The sequence below is a fragment of the Heterocephalus glaber genome, unplaced genomic scaffold, assembly GCF_053883595.1.
Source record: "Heterocephalus glaber isolate CG9 unplaced genomic scaffold, H.glaber_assembly_v1.0 deba00001442, whole genome shotgun sequence".
Lineage (NCBI taxonomy): Eukaryota > Metazoa > Chordata > Mammalia > Rodentia > Bathyergidae > Heterocephalus > Heterocephalus glaber.
In genome coordinates, this window is record NW_028258296.1 from 21,058,172 (window position 1) to 21,072,461 (window position 14,290).

The window sequence follows — 14,290 nt, forward strand, 5'->3', positions numbered from 1 at the left end:
CTGACCAAGGTAGAGGTGTTATATTGGAAAATTAAGAAGATCTAAATGGATTCAAAAAATTAATCTCTGATCCAAGATAGTCATACTTGTACAAAACAAAGGATAAAGGGGTTTTAAGGTAATAAAAACTCTTTAAATCATAGAAATAGCACATTTTTATTAAGCAGAAACAAGGCAATTATATCAGTATTCTTCATATATATTTTCCATATTTTTTTCCAATAGTTTTTGATGAGCAGTAAGTGAAAGTGAACATAAAGTTATAAACCCTATGAAAAGACAAAGGATTTCTTCTGAAAGAAGTACTATTTTAAGGAGGTACTCTGTGATCTGCTCCAAAATAAGTAAGGGACCCTTTCTATTGGATTCATTCCCAGCATCATCAAACTCCCATATTTTTAATAGATAATAGGAATCTTGTTTGTCTCAACTTATTCTTAATTATCTTACTCTTTTGTTCATTAAAGTTATCTTTTATGATGTTCTTGCAAATTCAATAGTCCTTTAAAATTTATCTCCATTAAATGCATTTTTCTACTTTACACACTGGTTATCGCTAATCATTATCACTAATCATTGACTAATCAATGAAAGCTTAGAAAAATTCACATACTACATAATTTGCATATGATTTTAACAGATTCAGATTGATACTAGTCAAAAACTCCCACCATAAAAGATGCCTGAGTTAGAATGAACATAATCTTCTAAGGTACCTATTACATCTCCTGCTACTTACAATAAACTTGCTGATAGTTCTACAGGAACAATTACACATTAAACACTCTTCATATGGGGGGTACTTTGTGTGCGTGTGTGGTACTAGGGCCTTCCCACTGAGCTTTATCTTCAGTCCTTTTATTTTTTATTTTGGGCCAGGGTGTTGCTAAGTTGTCCAGGCTGTGTGGGAACTTGTGATCCTCCTAACTCAGCCTCTCAAAATGCTGGGTGCCAAAACATCTGGGTGGAGCACTTAGTTTTTTAAAACTACCTTTCAGAGGATTAGAAGTGAAGCTCATTGATAGCAAGCACAAGGACCTGGGTTTGATCCCAAGCATGAGGAAAAAAGAAATTATAAAATAGTACAGGATAACTTAAGGATATATATTGACTACTAAGAGTAATACTCTTGGAAGAAACTTTTTCCTACATACATGTACACAGACATTAAAAAGTTACGCTTGGAGGTATATCCTTTTTAGTATCGAGAATTTGGATAACAATCATTCTGAATGGTTTCCTTCATAAAACAACACATTTTATACTTGAGAAAGCAAAAGCCAGTTTCTCTAAATTTCAAACAAATAATGTTAATTTCTAAATATGTTAGTTTCAAAATGCACAAAGGAATCGAATCAACTCAGACTTTTTAAAAAAATATCTTTTTTGTTGTTGTTGTTGCAGGCGCCGGAACCACTGAGCTAAATCCCCGGCCCTCAAACTTGATAAATGTATGGAATCACTCCACTTTTGGAAACCAACTAGGAAAAAGGAAAATCACTCTTACAAATAATTATGTCTTGAAACATATGAAATAAATGGATAGCATCATCTTCTAGTTATATAGCATTTGAAAAGGTGGAAATTCTATTAGAATAATTCTGACGGCCACTTTTCAACTTTTGGAATAATAAGCTGGAAAAGGAGCTTGAAGCTTACGTAGCCCAACCACTACATCATTAAGATAAAGCTCACAGGTTAGTAGCATGAGCCTGTAGTCCCAGCTAGGGAGGCTGAGATGGAGGATCACTTAGACCAGGAGTTTGAGATTAGTCTGGGCAGCATAATGAGGCACTGTTTCAGAAAGTAAAAATAAAAATAGGACTCAGAAATAAGAAGCATAGTGATAGCTTGGTTGTCAAACTCAATTCATTCCAAATTTGTTTGAACATGGTGAAGTTTGAGAAATGAACATATTTTCCCCATAAGGAACAAAAGAAAACAAAATAATTGGTTCTGAGGCCCCAAAATTACACTTATAAATTCATTTTTCTAGCACTTTAACAAATTTTGCAATGATTTCTTTCTTTAACTATCACGGATCTCAATTTTCCTCTTACCTCTACTGCTGGTACCACTAACTTTCTTTGGAGCCATGGTTATGATATTTTACATAAATAAAGTGCAAAATAAAAGCACAATGACGAATGTTTTAATGCACTAATACAGACACTATATGTTGTCTGAACAAGTGTAATACTTAGACCAAAGCGTCACCACTGAGATATCACGCAACAGTTTAGTTGGTTAGTTATATAGTTTAGTTGTCCCTTAGTATACATGAGGACTTGGTTTCAAGAGCCCTCTCAAATACTAAAATCTGTGGATGTTCCAAGTCCCTTGTATAAAATGACATATTATTTGTATATAAACTATGTACATCCTCCCATCTTGGATTTGTAACACCTAAACAATGTAAATAGTACTTATGCTATATTGTTTAGGGACTAATGACCCAAAAAGGTGTGTACATGTTTAGTACTGAAGCTGAATTTTTCCCAAAGCTGGATTTCAACCTGCAGTTAAACCTACAGATGTGAAATGCATAGATATAATGGGCATCCTACTTTGGAATCCTATTCCTCTCTGTACTCCTGGGGTTTTTTTTTTGGTACTGGGGATCAAACTTGGGACCTTGTGCTTGCAAAGCAGGCGGTGGAACCAATGTGCTAAAGCCCTGGTCCCTCCTGAGGTTTTTTCAACCCAAAACCGAGAGAGCAGCAAACTATTCTTTGTGGTATTATCTGTACTCAAAGTTCCCTTTAATGTTTTAAAAATCTCTTCCTCCACAGTCAATTTTTAAATGAAATATTGCTTAGAATTGCAATGCAGAAAGGATAAGAAAAGCTAAATTGCTTTTAACAGTGCAGTGCTCCTGCCAGGACTTACTACCTTCTCCCTAAAGCTTCTGAAATATTTTGACAGTATCTTGGGTCTCCAAGGAAGTTTTTATTTTTGCTGTTGAGTGTTCTAGCTTCTTAAAGTATGCTTCTCAAACAATTAACATCACTAGAGGGCCTGTTAGGAATACACAGCTCCAAGCCAGACCTATGAAATGAAGTCATATTAAGATGTGTAGGGGATTTGTTATGCACACTGACATTTGAGAAACTTCTCAAAGAATATCAAGAAAATATATAAATTGCATGTCCCAATTTTTATTAGTCATATGACTTGCAAGTACTAAAGTTATCTTGTCATTCAGTGACAGTTTAGAATTCACATTTTGTGTAGGAATGCTCTAAAACAAACCAAACTTTAAAGGATGTTCCCAATGAAAAAAACAAAACAAAACCCTGGCATACTAATGTAGAAACATACCTCTTATCAAAAAATGTTGAATTCTCTTTCCTCTTAGTAAATCCATTGGGTAGAAGTTTTAAATTAATACCTTGCCTTCGGGCACGATTTTTCATAAAGTACATCTAATAAAATAAAATAGATAAATTAATCTTAAAATGCCTTACAATTCAGAAACGAGTAAAACCAGGTTGAATAATAGTTAATATTTACAGTACTGAGTATGTTTCACAAACTCAAAGCAAAATTTCATTCAATATTTACAAAAATACTGAGACATGTATACTTAGCCATGCCCATTTTAGCAATAAGAGTTAATGAAATTCCAACATTGTACAGCTATTTCTGAAAGAAAGGTCCTGTATTAAAATGCAAGTCTATCAATTCCACAGCCTGTGCTTTTACCTATTTGGTTTATAAGCCAAAGGAAGAATAAACTCAAGGATTAAACTCAAGCCTTGCACATGCTAGTTAAATATACTACGACTGAGCTATTATACGTTCCTAGTCCCAGAAATTTTCCTCTTACATTTGTGGATTTTACACCATAGTTAACTGTATCCCCCTAATTTTATTACTAGACAGATAGCTTACTCAAGGGAGGAACCATAGCATGGCTTGGTACAATACCTAGTTAAAGTAGAGAGTGTTGTGGGCATTACAAAATGGGATATGAAAAACATCTGGCTCTATTATGTACTACTGCACTGACCACCAGGGCTGTTTGAGCTGAACTAATTGAGTCTCAAGAGTTAAAAAGGGATAAACTTGTAGGATACATAAGAGGGAAATTTATATTCTTGAATGTATATATTAAGAAAGCATTATATATTAAGATTAAAGAAGTACAGTATATATTAAGATTCAACAATAACCCAATCATGTATCTTAAGTTTATAAAACTAGTCATATTGATAAAGAAACCTAAGGATATCAAAAAGGAAAGATCAATTCCATTTATGAACAGAAATAGAAAGTGGATGGGTGGATAATGTATACACACATATAATTCAACTCAATTCTGTAAAGTATAAAAAAGCATGACAGATTATAATAGCACCCCATGTAAAATTAGCCTAAAATCAAGATGAATTAAGATTACCCTTAATTATTTTTTTAGAGTATGATAGATTAAAAGGACAAAAGTGAAATAATATTGAAAAAAGTAGCTGATAAAGTATAACTACCATTCATTATAAAATTTATTAACAAACCAGGATTAGAATTTTCTTAATCTAATAAACTAGGTCTACAAAAAAAAAAAAATCATGCAAGTTTGCCTTCTAATATCAAGGAACAAGATGAAAATGTACAGAAGAGTTAACATAGCCTGAAACTAAATAATAAACATTTCCATACACTGACATAAACCTTTCCCTAAAATCATAAAATTGTCTCATCACTGTATCTAAATGTTTTGTTTAATCAATGTGGCTTTTGTTGAAACTGGTTTTCATTCCAGACTCTGAAGTTTGTGATCAGTCCCTTGGTCACTGAATTTCCAATGAGCCTTTCTGGTAGAAAACACCTCACCAGTGTTATTGCAACTTATTAACAGCAGAATTAATCATACTATGTGTGACCCCAATGGAAGAGAATTATTAGAAACTTGTGACCTGTTTATTCCAGATTTTGTCTCATACATTTTCCCTTTCCTAATTTTGTTCTACATCTTGTCATGATAATAAATTTTAACTGCGAGTATAATTGTATGCTGTGAAACTTTCTAGAGAATCTTCAAACCAGAGGTGGCCTTGGGAATTTTCAACACAGGTATCTTCTATTAACACTACTATTTGTATTGAAACAGAAGTCTTTGTTATTTCAATAAGCCAAGAAGAAGAGAAATATAGATTTGGAAGAAACAAACTAGGAATTGTGTGAATCTATAGATAAAGTACTGGGATAGATTTTAATATGATTGGTTACTATAAAATAACAACGTCAAAAAACTCATTTCCATGTAGAAGCAAAGAAAAATAATTAAAAATCAAATGCTGTTTAAAATAGTGTCAAAAGGATGGAGATGTAGCTCAAGGCCCTGAATCTGATCCTCAGGGCCATTAAAAAAAAAAAAGGCAGAAACGTACCTAACAAAAAAACGTGTAAGGCCTCTACCAAGAAAATACCTATAGAAAGATACTAAAGATCTAAATAAATCCAGAATGCAGATACAACATAGTCTAAGTTTAAAGATTCATGTTGTAAAGAAAAACCTCCCAAATTGAGCTGCAAAATAAAGAACCCAATCAAAATTCCCAAGAAGGTCAGAGAGGACTATGGAATTAGACTGATTCTTAGTATCTGTACAGAATGGCAAAAAACAATGAATTGCCACATTCCAGAGAATAAAGTGGAAGGACTTACTCTATCAGATTATGAGTTTTAGTAAAAAATTGAGAGGCTGGGGAAGAGGTTGGTGGTTGGAAAAACATAGGAAGAAAAAACTCTACTACTCTATAGCATAGTAAAGTGAATAAAGTTAACAATAATTTATTGTAGATTTTAATATAGCTAGAAGAAAAGATTTTGAATGGCTCCAACACAAAGAAATAATGTTTGAGATAATGGATACACTAATTATTACCCTGATTTGATCATCATATATACATAATACATGTGCTGAAATACCATACTATACCCCATAAATATGTACAGTTATGTGTCACTTAAACTTTTTAAACTGCATGAAAAGAAATTACAATAATTGAGAGTGCAGTACTGTTGCAAGATGGACAAGCTGATTAACAGGGTGGGCCAAAAACTGACATAAACACACACGGATGATTGATAAATGACAAGGGTCCTTCTGTAGAGCAGTAATGAAAGGATGAACCTTCCAGTAAACAGAGTTAAGAAAAGTGGGTTATCCATATGTAAAGTTAAATGGGAATTCCACAAAAAATCAATTCCAGATAATTTAAAGACAAAAATATGAAACGCAATACTATAAAGCAGTAGTGGCAAACCTATGGCACATGTGCCACAGTGGACTGCTTGTATCATTGAAAGCTCTAAAAGGTGCGCTATTACTGCTATAAAGCTTTCAGGAAACGATATGGAAAAATACCTCCAATAACTTCAAGGCATGAAAGGATTTCTATAAAAACACATAAAACAACTAAAGGAAGCAAATGATAATTTTGACTATATTAAAATTAGGAACATTTGTTCACTAAAAGATCCTATCGACTGCAAAGACAACTATAAAATAGATGGCATTTATAATGTATAATCACCTAAAAAATACAAGAGAATGCAAGCTGACCAATAAGAGGATGGGAAAAAAGACATAAATTTCTGCAAATCCATACTCCATACTTTCATTCTAAAAAATGACCATAAATCTGTGATGTGACTTAATCACAACATTAAAAAATTTTTAGACCACTTGTGAAGTATTTCAAATATTCAAGCTTTAATTTTGAAAAGTGCTGAAGAAATGAAAAAGGGATGCAAGAGTATGAAAATTAAGTGTGTTAGAACAGCAAATCTTGTTAACTCTTCATTTGGAACTGGAACCCAATTACTCCCAATTAATTCTAACAGCATGACTCAAGCCATCATCATTTCTCTCGTGGGTCACACTACAGGGCCTTGTAACTCATCTCCTTGCTTCTAACCTTGCACTCTTAATCCCTGAAGTCCACAGAGCAGGAAGAGCGTTTTTTCAGAAAGCAAACATACTCAAAATCTTCCCATGATTTCTACATTCACTTAGAATATACTGAGAATCCTTACTGGTTTCTCTAACCTCAAGTTTAACATTCTCCTCAGTCAATTTGCTTTAGTCACCTTGCCTGTCCTAATCCCTCAGATATATCATCCTTGTTAGTGACTCAGGATTTAATCTGCTATTGTCTCTACATGGAATAGCCTTCCTCCAAATATTCACTTGTTAGTTTTTTTCCTATTGTTCAGATGGTTGCTTAAATATCATTTCTCAGAGAAGCTTCTCCTGACCACTGTATTGAAAATAAACCTTTGGCAACATTTCCCTGGCAAGCATCATTTTCATTCTTTTTAATCGCCTGAGCCTTATTTTCCATATGCACTTAATTCTATCTAAAATCATATTTCCTCCTCTATACACCTGCTTTCTCCCATTAACCTCTTATCTCTCCCACTATAGTAGAAATCTCCCAGGTTAAGGTTTACCACTATTGTATTCAAAGTAACTAGAATGGCCCCTGATCATGGTTAAGTGAAAAAAAAAGAATCTAATTGATTGGAAGGAAATTCTCATTAGAAGAGATTAGAATACTTACATGTTTATTGCTTATTGGCTTTTTCAAAAGAGCATCTCTAGAAATATAGTCCGCTGTTCTTGCCACATCTTCCAAAAATCGATAATCTAAAAATTTCAGAATAAAAAATAAACAAGTGACATATATCAATTGCCAGGAAGCATTAATCTGCTATGCATAAAATGGCTTACCACTTAGGAGATTCATTTCAGTAAACTGTTGCATTGAAACATAAGCAGTTTTATCTCGAACTCCATTACATGTCAGTTCTGCTTTGTGTTTCTTTACGCAGAGTAAGCTGAAGAAACAAAGAGAAATACATTTCTATTTTGAAGTAAAAAGCATACAGATATAGGTAATAAGGTAGAAAGTTACACATATACCTGCAGGAATATCGCATGCAACGTGGACATCTGTACTTTGCTTCTTCTGTACCACAAGTTTCACATCTATAAAAACCCAGATGCAACATTAAATTATCAAATACTAATTTTATTTATCTATTCATAAACTCGGAATACTGATTCAATTACTTGTCATAATTTAGACATGTGCTCCTAGGGAATAACGTGTAAGCATCTCTGATAAAATACTTGCGAGTTGTCAAACACTGACAATTCTCTATGAAACCATCTCTGAATGACATGAACATTTAGAATGTTGTTAGTGATATGCGATTCAAGAAAAAAAATTATGACTTAAAAAATCACCTCACTTTTGATTTCTACTTGATTATCTGCTGACATTTTTAACTTGTAATTCTTGGCAATCTGGTCTCTCTGTGGTGGTATATAACCAGAAGTCCATTCCTATGCATGTTTTGATATTTTAAAAGCATACACAGCAGAAAAATACGACAGTATAAGACCCACCCAAATTTAAAAAGTGGCGTTAATATCTTTTTTCCTCAACTCCAGACCTAACCTGGATTGGGCATCAAAATAATTTATAAATGGTATTAACCATCATCTGTCCTCAGTTGCTCTCTAGGATCATGGGATACTGACAACCTTTTTACAGCTACTTCTATTTGGCTCACTGTGTTGTACACAGTAATATTCCCAACAACTTGAGCATGATTTCACTAAGGAAATTAAAACAAAAATAATAAACATACTACATATACAGAAGCTCATCAATTAAGTTCAAGTTAATTTTTGCTTAATTATAACTCAATCCACTTTGTCATTGTTGGTGTTATTAGACTGCCTCATCTTTATCGTCTTTCAAATCAATATTGAGTCAAAAGTACATTAATAGCCAGATTTGGTTCCAAAAGGTCTTTTGGTTCCCTGAATGTTTACTTCGTAAGTTGAGCAGTACCCCCGATCATTACCACTTCACATAATTTCACTGAATTTATCTAACAACATCCCCCCTCACCTCTCCCTGCACAATACCACTCAGACTCCTGGGGTTATTTTTCACTATTCCCCTTTCTGCTATTAGTGAGTTCTCAGCAATCTAGACCAAAGAAGATTCCAGAGCTTTATTCCCCTAATCGAATTTCTCCCAACCCTACCTTGACATGGCCAGTTTTCGCTTGCAGCCCACTGGGGGATTTATATGAAGCTCTTCTTTCACCTTTATATCTTCTATTACTTCTTTCTTCAGGAAATGCTCCTCTTCTTTTACACGCACTCCATCCACCATCTCCTCCCGTTTTATAGTCTCATCAACAAACATCTCCTGCTTTATCTCCAAATTATCCTCCTCTTCCTTCACTTCCGGCCAATCCATTACCTCTTCCTTCACCTTCACTTTCTCTTCCTTCATATCTGGTTCATCTACCTTTTCTTCTTTCACTACCAAACTACTATCCATCTCCTGCTTCACTTCCAGTATGCCTGCTTTCTCATCCTTCACCTCAGCCCCATCTTCTACCTCCTGCTTTACCCACTGCGTATTCAACATGCCGCCTTTTACATCCGCCCAGTCCATAATCTCTTGCTTCACAACTGTTAAGTCCATTTGCATCTCCACTGAGCTTTGCCCACTTCCTTCCTCTGCACCCTCTATCCTCTTCATTCCTGTACGTCCATTCCTCTCCTCTCCACCGCCAGCCTCCTCCATTCCTGCAAAGTCCCTGACCTCCACCTCCCTACCAGATTCAGGACTTAGCCGCGCCCCCTCGGGTACCCTCTGGAGATCTCCTCCGGAGGCCACTTCATTTTCAGCAGCAAATGCCATCAGATCACGATCCTTCGCTTACACTCCCACTACGTCCTTTAATGTGGCTGCACCACTGCAACAGGCAGGATCACCAGCCGCAAACCAGCTGCACACGTGCGGACACAAGTCGCGAACCCAAAACGCTTGCCCGGCGAGAGCGCCCGAACTGTCGTAAAGCACCGCTTTGCGGCACGGCGCTTTACGCCTTATAGAGCTCTTTACGGCTCAGCGGCGATCCCGCCCCATCCTCTGACAGAGACTTGTGAGGCCACGCCCACTGCGATCCCGCCTCCAGTCTCCCAGGCGGGATTTCGCGGCCTCCGTACTCTGAGTCGTCCTCTGGCCACACCAGCCTGTGTAAATAGGGCGGGGAGAGTTGAACTCGTAAATCTTGTAATGGGAAGACTCACCCTAGTCTGTATTAACGGATTCAATCTAATCCTGTTTGAAAATGATGGCCACAGTTTCTTCACCTATGCTCTAGGGTGGGTGGTGTTACAAATTCCTAAGTGTTACATTGCGAAGGTTATACGAAACCGTGAAGCCAGCTGTGACTCCCACAAACTCAATACTGTACCTATGGCTGTTATTACTGGGAATCCTGGTAGGTTTCAGGTAGGCACGATTTATTCTTCAACTCTATTTAATCAATAACAGCTTATATAGCCCAGTTTTCAGTTCCTGCCATTCAACACCATTCCTTTTTTGTTCGTTTGCTTTTTGGGTTTTGAGACAGGGTCTCGCAGTGTAGTTCAGGGGGCCTTGAACTCACTACACAGCCCAGGCTGACCTCAAACTCGCGGTGATCCTCCTGCTTCAGCCTCTGGAGTGCTGGGATTACAGGAGTGTGCGCCACCACACGGGGCTCTAAATAATTCTTTACTTTTTTTTTTTTTGGATGTTTGGTTTGTTTTGTGCGATGAAGTCTGGCTTTTGTGGCCTGCATCCCAGCTTTATATATTCTTAAATACTGCCCAGGAATAGATTTAAATGCACCCCCACCCACTGAAGAAAAAACAAAATAAAACAACATATCCAAAAACTGCATTTGTTTCAAGGCCTTTTAAAGTATTAAAAAGTATTTCCACTTTCTGGACACTAGGCACTTTCACCTAATTTTCAGAGACTGAGATACCTATTTTCCTCACTGTGGGCTTTTCAGCTGTAGGCCTCTTTGTGCAGTCCCCTTAGACCCAGTTAGTTTGCAGGGCATTCACACATTGGCAAGGGAATGGAAATTTTGAGTGAGTGAGCAGAAAGGAAGGGGAATAATTTGGGGCCTTTTGTTGTTGAAGTTCTAGGGATCAAACTCAGGGCCTCATGCATGTGAAGTGTGCAGCTGTACCACTGAGTTACATCCCCAACCCTGAGGTAATTTTGAAACCTTAGTTGGGGCAGTACTGATGGAGTAGCACTGGAAGGAGAATGAAAGTAAGTTTTGGTGAGTTGAGTAAAATCTCCCTATGGATTGTGGGAGGAAGCTTCCACAGGAATCATATGGACAGTTAGTCTCAGAACTTGACATCTTCAGGCTGTGTTAAATTTTTATACTAGAAAAAGTGGCTAAATGTCAGAATCTATGGTGTAAGTACTGTATGTATTAATAGTTTGTACCTTTTTATTGATAAATAATATTCCATTATATGACTATATGACTATACCATATTTGTTCTTTCATGTACTAATTGACAAATATTTGGATGGTTTCCAGTTTGGGGTATTATGAAAATTCTGTTTCTACATTTATGTACAAGTTTTTGTGTTAAAAATTTGTATTTATTTCCCTTTAGTCGGTACCTAGAAGTGGACTTGCTGGGCCATAAGGTAATTTAAGTTTAATTTTAAAAAAATAACTAAATTATTTTCCAAAGTAGTTATATTCATTTTACATTGCTGCTGGCTGAGATGTTCCAGTTTCTCTACATCCTTGTCCACATTTAGTATTGTCAGTTTTTTGATTATAGGTGTGTAGTGGTTATCTTAGAATTGTGAATACATTTGCATTTCTTTTTTTTTAAATCTCTTTGTTGTTGTTGTTGTTGTTGTTTTGAGACAGGGTCTTGTTATGTAGCCAAGGCTGGTCTCAAACTTGCCATCTTCCTGCCTCAACCTCCAGAGAGCTGGAGCCACCATGCCCGGCAACATTTGTTTTAAGCTGCTAATAGTATGGGTACTTTCTGCACAGTAATAGATGATTAATGCCAAATTGTTGCATTGTTTACAAATTATTTTCTCCCATTCTGTGGCTTGTTTTTCATATTCTTAGTTGTATCATTTAAAGAGCAAAAGTTTTACATTTCAATCAAATCCAATGTACTAGTCTGTTTAATGAATTGGACTTCTTGTGTTACAGAAATCAAGTTTTGCCTAGCATAAGGTTCCAAAGATATTCTCCTATACAGTATCTCTTAGAAGTTGTATAGTCATGGGGGTTTTTTGGTTGTTTTTTTTTTGCGGGGGGGATTGAATCTAGGACAACCCTATATCTGGACTATATCCCCAACCCTTTTGAGACAGTCTTTTATGTTGCTTTTATGTTGCCTGGGCTGGTCTTAAACTAGTGATCCTCTTGCCTCCAGCCTCCTGTCTGAGATTATAATACTAAAATTTAGTAATGCTAATACTAAAACAGACACTTAACTATGCTCTCCCTTGAAACCAATAATCCTGGTTTACCTCTTCCCTCTTGCTCTCTTCTGATTCTGTATCACCTCTGAGGTCGAAATTAACCTCAGCCCCTTTGAAATTCTCTGTGGTAGTTTTTCTCAAACCAATGTTTTGCTGGACCCAAAAACGTACTTTCTGGCAAAATATGTAATCTCTAGGCCAAACCGTTAAGACCATCTTTGAATATAACGACAAAATTAGCCCCAACCTGAATTCCTCCCTTACAGGGCCACCTCCTAAAGTCAACCCAGGGGCCTGGATTTATCTCAAAGTTCTCCCACAGGACAAAAAGCCTCTTCAGTCTGCCTGCCTGGACCTCATCAAGACCTCCTGATTTAACCTATGGCTGTCAAACGTCAAAGCTTCTCCTTGTGAATACATGTGTCTACACTCTCACCCATTCAATCCACTAGAACAGTTTTTTTTCTGTGCCTGCTAGAGATCTATGCTTTTTCTTCCAGCATGGGAATCAGGTGACACGAAGTTATCGTGCCATCCACTCCATAAAAAGCTCTGGGGCTGTAAACATGGTGACCTTTCCTGACTGTCCTGCATATCTCATGATGTGAACTTCAATAAATTTACTTCTGCACTTCCTCTACTCTTGGTAAATTTTTTTGTTTTTGGTACCAGGGATCAAACTCAGGACCTTGTGCTTGCTAGGCAGACAGCGGAACCACTGAGCTAAATCCCTGGCCCCTCTTGGTAAATTCTTTTACCACCCTAGCCACCAGCCCTACATATGCCATCAAGTACAGCAATATGTAGATGAATTTGAGAATTGATGTCTTAACAGTATTGTGTCTTATAAGCAAGAAAAATGGAATGTCACTCATTTATTTAGATTACCTTTAATTTCAGTTAGTGATGTTTTGTAATTTTCAGTGTACAAACTTGTCCATATCTTTTGCTAAATGTATTATTAATTTCTATTCTTTTTTTTCTCCATTTAGTTTTTTGGTACATTTTAGGTGTACAATACAGTTACAGTCATCATTGGGATCTTGTACCTTTACATGATGTATCTTGGTTTTTATTTTTTCCCGATTCCCCTGCCTTCCCTTTACCCCCTCCACCCTTCCCTATTTACAAAGACTTTGTTTCCATTTTTTCCTTATCTCATATTTTTCTTTTCCCTTCTTTCCTTTCCCCTACCCCTTCTACTTCCCCTACTCCTTTAGACCTTTTCTTAGTATTTCACATTATCAGTTATACATTTTGATCCTTATTTACACTTTTAGTTTTTCACACCAGAGAAACTATTTGGTATTTACACATGTGTGTCCTATTTATTTCACTTAAGAGTATGGCATCAATGTGCATCCATTTACCTATAAATGTCTCTAATTTCTCATTTTTTATGGCTGAGTAGTACTCCATTTTATAAAAAAAAAACAACCCTCATCTTCTTTATCCAGTCTCCAGTTGATGGGCAATTGGGCTGCTTCCAAGTTTTAGCTATTACAAATTGTGCTGCTATGGACATGGATGCACATAATTTATATCACTGTGGTATAATTCTTTTAATTCTTTGGGGAAGATACAAAGCAAGGGAATAGCTGGATCAAATGGGACTTCCAGTCCTAGTTCTTTGAGGTATCTTCATACTGATTTCCACAGTGGTTGTACCAGTCTGCACTCACACCAACAATGGAGAAGGGTTCCTTTCTCCCCACAACCCTGCCAGCATTTGTTATTGGTTGATTTCTTGATAGCAGCCATTCTTTCTGGGGTGAGGTGGAGTCTCAGTGTTATTTTCATCTGCATCTCTCAAATGACCGGTGATGTCGAACATTCTTTCATATGTTTATTTGCTGCTTTTACTTCTTTGTCTGAGAAATGTCTGTTCACTTCAGATTCTATTCTTTTTTTTGAAAGTTTAGCTTTTTATTTTTACTTCTACC

The 14,290-nt window shown here is 36.3% G+C and overlaps 1 protein-coding gene and 1 long non-coding RNA gene across 2 annotated transcripts in view; one reads left to right on the top strand and one right to left on the bottom strand.

Annotated features, from left to right (window-relative positions):
• Znhit6 (zinc finger HIT-type containing 6) overlaps nt 1–9,905 on the bottom strand; it is a 50,125-nt gene extending 40,220 nt beyond the window's left edge. The window contains exons 1-5 of the mRNA XM_004841344.3: nt 9,070–9,905; nt 7,931–7,996; nt 7,739–7,845; nt 7,569–7,654; nt 3,322–3,425 (exon numbers count right to left, since the gene is read on the bottom strand). Coding sequence (XP_004841401.1) covers nt 3,322–3,425; nt 7,569–7,654; nt 7,739–7,845; nt 7,931–7,996; nt 9,070–9,737 — 1,031 coding nt within the window. The 5' untranslated portion in view covers nt 9,738–9,905. The remainder of the gene's footprint in view (nt 1–3,321; nt 3,426–7,568; nt 7,655–7,738; nt 7,846–7,930; nt 7,997–9,069) is intronic.
• An 81-nt stretch (nt 9,906–9,986) lies between these two features.
• Nucleotides 9,987–12,987, top strand: LOC147827628 (uncharacterized). Its single transcript, XR_015451960.1, has 3 exons — nt 9,987–10,334; nt 11,510–11,543; nt 12,614–12,987. It is a non-coding gene; the product is annotated as an uncharacterized LOC147827628 (long non-coding RNA).
• Nucleotides 12,988–14,290: the final 1,303 nt, after the last annotated feature.